Raw genomic sequence first — 8,690 nt, 5'->3', positions numbered from 1 at the left:
CTTTCGAAATACTTAAATTATTAAATCAAAATTTCACCGTTAAATCATTAAAAATAAAAAGCAACATTTACTTACAGACAAGAGGGTATATCTGATCTTGCATTTTGCAAAAGAGTTAACCTAATATCACCAATTTAATAGGAGGGTTCATTTCTAAAATACATTATATTTTATAATATTATACATATGTTGGCTGACCTTAACCACATAGGACCAATTATGTTGGTTTGGGTTGGGTTCGGACTTAGTATTTTGTTATTTGGCCCAGCCTGACCCAACTATTGGACAGACTGGGTCTAATTAAGGATTTTAAGTCACAATTAGGACTGACCCATTTAAGGTCCAACCCAACCCAAACCCGGCCTGGTCAACAGTCCCAGATACAATGTCCGAAATGGGCATCAGCAGCAACACTTTCTGAGCTGAGAACAAATATGCCACGTGGCATATGACTGTGTAATTTGTGCTTTTATTGTAACAGTACTGACTTTGACCAAGAATGGTCAGGAGTCAATGAGCAAGACCAAAGCATAAAAAATTCAGGGGGTTTCATAATATAGAACATTTACAAGGAGTTCATACTAAATACGTGATTGCCTCCGCAGAAAGGACAACCTCTCTTAACTAAACTAAAAGCAACAGTTGGGGAGCTCTCATTTCTCTTCTTCCGCAGTTCCGCTTGTCTTCTCGAGGGAGGGCTTCCTGCATCGCAGCTATATCGAAGCTTCGTCTGCAACTAAAAGGTTCGGATCTTCGATGTTTCCTCTATCACAAGCTTCTGATCTTAATCTTCTTTGTTGTTTTTGAATTATGTAACCCTAGATCCTCTTTAGAATCAGATCAACATTTTCGTATATCTGTATTTCTCAGATCTGTACGGATTTTTGCGATCTCTTTTTCTCTTGTTTGAGTTTAGTTTTCGAATTTGATTTTTATTCATCTACGCTGTTATCGTTTTACAATCATGAAAAATCTGATTTGTTCTTTTTTTTTTTTTTATCTTCCTTTTAAACTTTTGATGATTCTGTAACTAATTTTAAGTTGATAACCTGTGTAATATTCTTTTTTTTTTGGTGGTTTTATACGAAAATCACGTTTGTTTCCAGATTTGTTTTCGGTTTCTGTGCTTTTGTGCAGCTTTTTGTTGTTTCTGGTCTTTATTGGAGAGTTTTAAGTTTAGAGTTGGTGGAAGGTTCGAATGATATTCTTAGTGGAAATTGAGTTTTATTTAAATTTTTGTTAAAATATGATGATTTCTCATGCATTTGCAAATTTAAGTTTTCGTTATCAAACTCTACGAATGTCGTTGTTATCAGAATTTGAGTTGCCTTCTAATGTTATGTTGAGTTTTATTGGAATTTGTACAGTTTTTTATTGTTTCTGATCTTTATTGGAGTGTTGTAAGTTTAGAGTTGGCGGGAGTTTCCAATGATTTGCATAGTGGAGATTGAGTTTTATTTAATTTAATTTTTTTAAATATGACAATTTCTTATGCATTTGCAAATTTAAGTTTTCATTATTGAACTCTATGAATGTCATTTTTATAAGAATTTGAGTTGCCTTCTAATGTTAGGTTCGATTTGTTTGCAGAGCTTCTGAAAACTGTTGGCGTTAAACAAACATGATATTCAAATCAAAGATAAAATGGGCCGCACTTGCGGGACTTGTCTTATCTTTGTTGTCTTTGTTGGTTCATCTTCTTCTTGCTAAGTATTCAAGTGCTGATTTAGTTCAATATAGTGCACTATCGGGTTTTCGTGAGGATTTTAATCTGAATTTAGAGAGACAGGTAGAGTTCAATAAGATCATTGGTTATCACTAATTTCACATTCTTCTTAATGGTTCTTTTGATTGTTGTTCCATATATTTGTGATAGTCTATTTTACTTAGAATAATACTAAACCGATTCAAAATAAAAAAAGATACTCTTAATCAACTCAACTTACGTGGAATGTGCGCAGAACCATAGATTTTTTTCTTGTGTGTATCTCATGGGAAAAAATCTATGGTTCTGTACACATTCCACGTCAGTTGAGATATTTGATTATCTTTTTTTGAGTCAGTTTATCACGGCTCTTTTACTTACTATTTTCTGATCAAATGTTACAGAGCACTAAATATAGGAAGTTATGGGGGAACGTGAAACCTTTGGTGTCGTTGCAACCTTATGCCAATCCCAGAAGCAAATATCCTGGTAATTCTTGCTCAATGTATACATTATTTTTTTTAATGTGGGTATAACCGTATAAGCTAGCCTTGAACCCACGATCTCTAAGTTACATCAAAATATAAATGCATATTTATAGGAAAATTGCTCAATTTATCCATTTGTGCATTTAATTTTTTATTTATTTTTAATGTTGTTCTATGAAAAACAATGGCTAGTTGCCTTGGTACAGCCAAAAGCAAATGAATACAGTAAGGAAACTTTTTAAGATCTTACTAAACCTGAAATATTAGCACCTTGTCGTTTCAAAGAAGGTATCACAATGCCCTACAATTGCAAGAAGATGGGTATGCTGCAATCAAAGATTTTACAGTATCTATTTACAATTAGTCTTACTAATCATTAGCATGAATCCTCTTCCACTGTTCATTCCCCCTCCCTTTTGATCGGAAGCTTGTCATTAGTTTGGTAACTCGGTAAGGTATCATCACCCATAGACTTTACCAACTAAACTAGCTGACATCTTCTTGTGAATGATATCTTCTGGTGAAGCTTATGTATTCAAATATTTTATTACTACTTTAATCAAACAACCTTTCAACTAGAGATGTAATACACGAAACGTACTGTAAAATCAATAAAAAATTTACTTACAGTCTATATATTACAGTTTAAAGAATGATTAGAACAAAGTAGACAAAGGACAAAAATCAATGAAATGTCACCCTAAGGCAGATGTCTGGGATGTCTGGTTGAGTTCTTTACAGTCACCAAAAATGTGCTGCTACAACTTTTTTATGTTCCTTCAGGGTCATAATGTGAAGCTTTATTTCTATATGAGAACAATATACTGTTTTCTGTTGTATGTCTCTCATAGGAGACATCCGATCCAAGAATTCCAGAAGCTCTACTTCAAAATTCTAATAAGTAGAGTTTTCAGTGTGATCAAACTAGGGCCAGAACCCCTTAACCACTGACATGTAGATATAGCATTTTGTGGGTTTAGAAAGAAAGTTTTACCCTCTAGAAAATAGTTGGGTGTAGTTTCCTCTTGCATAGGGATAAGAATCAGAGATGTGCTGTCATTCCAAAATGGGTCATTATTGATCAGTTTTCCATGGAAGGTCTAATCTCATATTGCATGGAGGATGCATTACACAACATCATCCTTTATCACAGATTGTATTGAACCTTGTTTAGCGACCTACTTCATTTCCCCTCTTGGGCCGCACTATTTTTTTTTTGGGATCTCTCTCTCTCTCTCTTTGACGTTTTGTGGAGTCAATATTATGAATGGCGCCATTTTTAGTTCTCCTTGTCCTGATTCAGTAACCCAATTACCAGTTTCCTTCTTTTCTGAATTTCTTGCTCTGTTTCTTCATAAATTATATATTGTTGGTAGTTTTTTTTTTCATAATATCTTTATATTCTGTGTCTTTAATGAATCAATGGTATACTAAACATCCCTTCAAAACAGTAGTAGTAGCCCATTTCCTTTCACCTGTTAACACTTTATTGATGCTTGAATGTTATGCACAATATTGAAAAGAAATACATTTGAGTAAAAATAAATATCCGAGTGGTATGGCAATTTTTTTATATTAATTTTCATAAATAACGAGTGGATTGATTTGGAAAAAAGAAAGGGGTGATGTACTTAGGGGAGTGCTTATAGCCAAATCCATAAAATTATCAACAAAATCCCCAAATATTATGCATTAAACTCTTTCAGAATGATGCCCAATGCGATGCTCTTATCTTAAAAATGTGATCGTTTCTTTCCTCTCAAAATTATATTTAGCAAATGCCTGGCGTTTTTTGTTTTTGTTTTTATTTTTATTTTTTATATTAGCTTGTTAACGCTTTGCAAGCTTCAGTTATGAATATTTAACCATGATTTCTTGCTTTGGTTGTTATAGTTCCAAACGAGCACAACAATGGTTTCATATACGCTAAAATTTTTGGTGGATTTGAGAAGATAAGAACTTTGGTATGATCTTTTTCATTTTGAAATTTTTCTTGATTGTAACTTCTATAATGAGTTTGTAACATGTTTGTTAATTTGCTAGATTTGTGATCTTGTCACCATATCCAGGCTTCTAAATGCTACTCTTGTCATTCCAGAGATTCAAGAAAGTACTCGCTCAAAAGGCATCAGGTTTCTCTTGATGTCCTATTTTTTAGAACATCTGATAAATATTAGTTCTTCTGCTAGAACAAAAGCAAAGATGGCTTCTCTTATAGTTGGTTGCTTTGCCCATTTTGCAGTTCCAAGTTCAAGAGCTTTTCCTACCTCTACAATGAAGAGCAATTCATAGCAGCTCTTACAAATGATGTAATCATTGTGAAGAGCCTTCCAAAAAGTTTGAAGGAGGCAAGGAAAAGGAATGAGATCCCTACATTTAAGCCCAAACACTCAACTTCTCCGAGTTTTTATATCAGAGAAGTCTTACCCATGTTAAAGAAAGCTAAGGTTATTGGGTTGGTTCTTACTGATGGAGGATGCCTACAGGTATTACAATATTCTTCAAATGGTGCACAATTAGTAAGGTTTGCAAGTTTCAGAAGCACTTATTTTCCGCTGAAAAGGATTCTCTTTCTATCTAAAACTAAGAGGCCAAATGGTAGATTTTCATTGACACTACTATAAACCATGGCATTTCAACAGCATAGAAAACTTTAGGATGGTTTGAACTTTGAAGTTCTCCCAACATAGTGTATTTCAATGTTGATACTGTGATAAACTTGGTACTAAAAATAGTGTGCTGGTTGTACCAGATCAAAAAAGTTGTAAATAAAAAAAGAGGGGCCTTGGAGTTGGATTCATGTGGTACTGTTATAGATTGGGAACATCATCTTAGACAAGGGAGTTTATGCAGCCAAATTCTGTTTGATCATTATAACTTTATGCAGCCACAAAAATTTATGCTACCACATGGGATTTTTACTATGATGTTTGATTTATTTATTATTGTATACTGAATTCCAGATTTCTATCCTTGAATGATATTGAAGGAGCAAGGTTTCATCTAATAGTATGCTCATCTTCTTTTCAGTCCATCCTTCCCCCAAGCATGGCCGAGTATCAGAGACTTAGATGCAGGGTGGCCTTCCATGCACTTGATTTCCGCCCAGAAATTCAGGCACTTGGCCATCGGATGGTAGAGAGGTAAAGATTTGGTTACTTGGTTTCTCTGTTGGCTTTTTATGGCCTTAAATTTTAATATGTTATCTTTGCTAGAAACGTGGCACACCGCACATATGTGCATGTCTTATTCCTAACAACTAGTAACTTGCAGCTGATTGATCAATGTTATTTTTGTCAGATTACGAGCTTGGGGCCAACCTTACCTAGCTTTTCATCCTGGCCTTATGAGAGACACCTTAGCATATCATGGTTGTGCCGAGCTTTTTCAGGTTCTTCATTGAAACTCTTAGCATTTGAGCATCTTTTTGTAACTATTAATTACTCTTTATTTTCTCCTGCCCCCTCTCCTCCTCTTAGGGTTTTTTCCCGTCTCTTTATTGCATGTTTATTAGTTAAAACCTTGCTATTTAGTAGCAGAACTCTAAATTGGGCCATATATGTAGTTTTAGGGTATTTCCCCCTGAACCTTTCCTGAAAGAATAAACTGTGAAGTCTCAGCTATTCTTTTGCTGCTTTTATACTTTTCCTGACTCTGTACTTGTCTAGGATGTCCACACTGAACTTATACAGTACCGGAGGGCACAGATGATCAAACAAGGGATTGTTGTTGAAGAACTAAGCGTTGATTCATACATGCGAAGAGGAAATGGCTCATGTCCTCTCATGCCCGAGGAGGTATACTCAAGCTTGCAGTTTCAATGCCAGTTAGTATTTTCTTTAGTGTTGTATTCCTTTATTTGGTTGTAAATCAACCAATAAAGCCTCTCCCAACTATTTGGGGGTTGGGAACGTAAACTATTTTTCACAGTACCACTCTATCTAGAGCCATTTTAGTGGTTAGAGTGCACATCTTCACATCCTTTCTTACTGCCTCTATCTCATCTTTGTCGTTGTTGTATCACCATAATTTCATAATTATTATTATTGTTAATTTTTCGATGAATATTTTTAGTTTGGTCTGCCTACAATTGTTACTTTTCTCATGAATTGCTTCTAGTTTTACTGAAAACGTAAACTTTTTTTTTTTTTTTTCCATATATTTACTTCTAAAACTACCCTGGCTCTCAGTTATGTTGTCGAAACTTTTGTAGGTGGGACTTCTCCTTCGCACAATGGGTTATCCTCCTAAAACAATAGTATACTTGGCAGGTTCAGAAACATTTGGTGGTCAACGGGTTCTGACCCCTCTACGTGCCATGTTTGCCAACTTAGTGGATCGTACTTCTTTGTGCAGCAAGAAAGAGTTGTCCAACCTAATTAGCTCCGAAACTCCTCTTCCTCCAGATCTATTTCAACCCCCTCCAACCAGAAGTAGGGAACAACTTCAAGAAGAGTGGAAGAAGGCTGGACCTCGTCCTCGGCCTCTTCCTCCTCCTCCGGACAGACCTATTTATCGCCATGAAAAGGAAGGTTGGTATGGTTGGATTGCCGAGAGAGACACAGAACCGGAACCTTCAGCTAAAGATATGAGGATGCAAGCACACAGACTACTCTGGGACGCTCTTGATTATATTGTCTCGGTGGAAGCAGATGCGTTTTTTCCAGGTTTTAACAATGATGGTAGCGGATGGCCAGATTTTTCCAGTTTGGTCATGGGGCACCGTCTTTATGAGATGGCATCTGCTAGAACATATCGACCAGACAGGTAAATAACTAAAAGATCTATGCTGTCTAGAATTCTCCGTTGGTAATTTAAATAGAAATACATGGAGAGTCCCTTCTCGTCATACATCCGACCTTCATTCACAAATTGCTGTTATTTTGGTGTGGAGATAGCATCCACCAGTGATTGGATATTTAAACAAGAGTAAGTCTACGAAGGGTTGTTGAGTTCAGCATCCAAAAACATGATCCGATGCCACAGGGATGTATGGAAAAAAATTTCTATGAACTTACAATTAAAAAACGGTTATTTTTCACTGTTAAATTTTAATTTTAAATTTGGTGAGTTCGGTGGCAGTTTAGTAGCCGTCCATTTTCAAAATCTTGGATCAAGCACATACCTCTTACGTTGGAAATTCTTCAAGGCAACAGTTTTTTCTCTCTTGGGGAGTCATTTTATCACGTTTTAGCTGATCCCGTCTTGAGTTTTTGGTCTTCGTAACTAGGGTGTGCTATGATCATTTCATCGGGGAAAGCTTTTTTTTATAAATTTATAATACATAATTAGACCAATATTTAGGATAAGGCATAAGATGATGTTTTAATGTACCCCCTTAGGGTTTTTATCTACATTTATCATAAAATATTACTAGTGCATGTTTCATGGTTGCTGTTCTTTTAGTTGATCAGTGAGATCTCAACCACAATCTGGACTTTGCTATTGTTCATGTGTAGTTTTTTGCATAATCTGAATTCTTCAGATTACCTTTTTAAATTTCACTTGAATACATTTTGTTGCCAATTATTGTTTTTTCATACCGTTTTCATGATATTTTTTAAACAGGAAAATTATTGCCGAATTTTTCAACAGCACCCTTGATCACATGTACTATCCAAGACGCAATTGGACGCTCTCAGTGCGAGAACATCTGAACAAAAGCTTGGGTGAGGAAGGCCTTATAAGGGAATCCCGTCTGTCGAAACCAACCTCATTCCTTGCTCACCCACTCCCTGAATGTTCTTGTAGAACCCCTGAATCTGTTAACATTCCTAATCCCGTGAAAGACAGCAATAACCGATTGTTGTATGGAGGAGAGGATGAGTGTCCCGCATGGATGCAACGTGGTCTCACGACTGTTTCCTTGGGAACAGTTGGTGCTCAAGAAGATACAATCGAAAATGACTCATCCGAAGATGAAATCGATTTGGATGTGCAGCAAGAATCTGATAGAATTGACTCGAGTTCACCTTTGGAGCAGGATGACGAGATGGATCCTGATGATTAAAGAGTATGCTTTCCGAGGTTTCTATATTCTTTCCAGTTCATTGAGATGGCTCATCAGATTCCAGCAACACCTCTTCTTCCTGGATGAAATTCTTTTGGGCAGATAAGAGAGTAACTCGCTGTCGTTGTGGCCCAGATTTTGTAAGAGCCATTTAGTTATCTTCTATTCAAATATCTCAAAAATTCTTCAAAGATGCGACAATTCGTTTCTTTAGATCCGTGAAACGAAAGGTGGTGGGAAGATTGTGGATGAGCATGGGCAGGGGATGTTGAGAGAGAACATTATAGGTTTTTTTATTTTCCTTGGTCGTGAAGCAGATCAACATAGATATTTTTTCTTCCTTTTTACAGAAATACGAGACTTCCATTTGTACAATTTCATGTTCACATGGTAGCATCCATTACTAGTAGAGAAAACTGAAGAACAATTATTTTTTTCCGATCATTGGGTTTTGTCGCTGAGTAATTGAAATTTTGTTTTATTTTAA

The 8,690-nt window shown here is 35.9% G+C and overlaps 1 protein-coding gene across 1 annotated transcript; it reads left to right on the top strand.

The window, feature by feature from the left end:
• Positions 1–619: 619 nt before the first annotated feature.
• On the top strand, positions 620–8,690 carry EDA30 (O-fucosyltransferase family protein). Its single transcript, XM_086455025.1, has 11 exons — positions 620–743; positions 1,591–1,789; positions 2,110–2,194; positions 4,087–4,157; positions 4,237–4,325; positions 4,436–4,679; positions 5,224–5,336; positions 5,494–5,584; positions 5,862–5,990; positions 6,407–6,960; positions 7,762–8,690. The coding sequence occupies exons 2-11, from the start codon at positions 1,622–1,624 to the stop codon at positions 8,201–8,203; spliced, it is 1,986 nt and encodes a 661-aa protein (XP_086311151.1). The 5' UTR covers positions 620–743; positions 1,591–1,621; the 3' UTR covers positions 8,204–8,690.

This window comes from Akebia trifoliata, chromosome 10 (genome assembly GCF_017979445.1).
Source record: "Akebia trifoliata isolate Shusen 1 chromosome 10, ASM1797944v1, whole genome shotgun sequence".
Taxonomy (NCBI): Eukaryota; Viridiplantae; Streptophyta; class Magnoliopsida; order Ranunculales; family Lardizabalaceae; genus Akebia; species Akebia trifoliata.
Note: the sequence above shows the minus strand (reverse complement) of the source record. Positions and strands in the feature narration are given on the sequence as shown.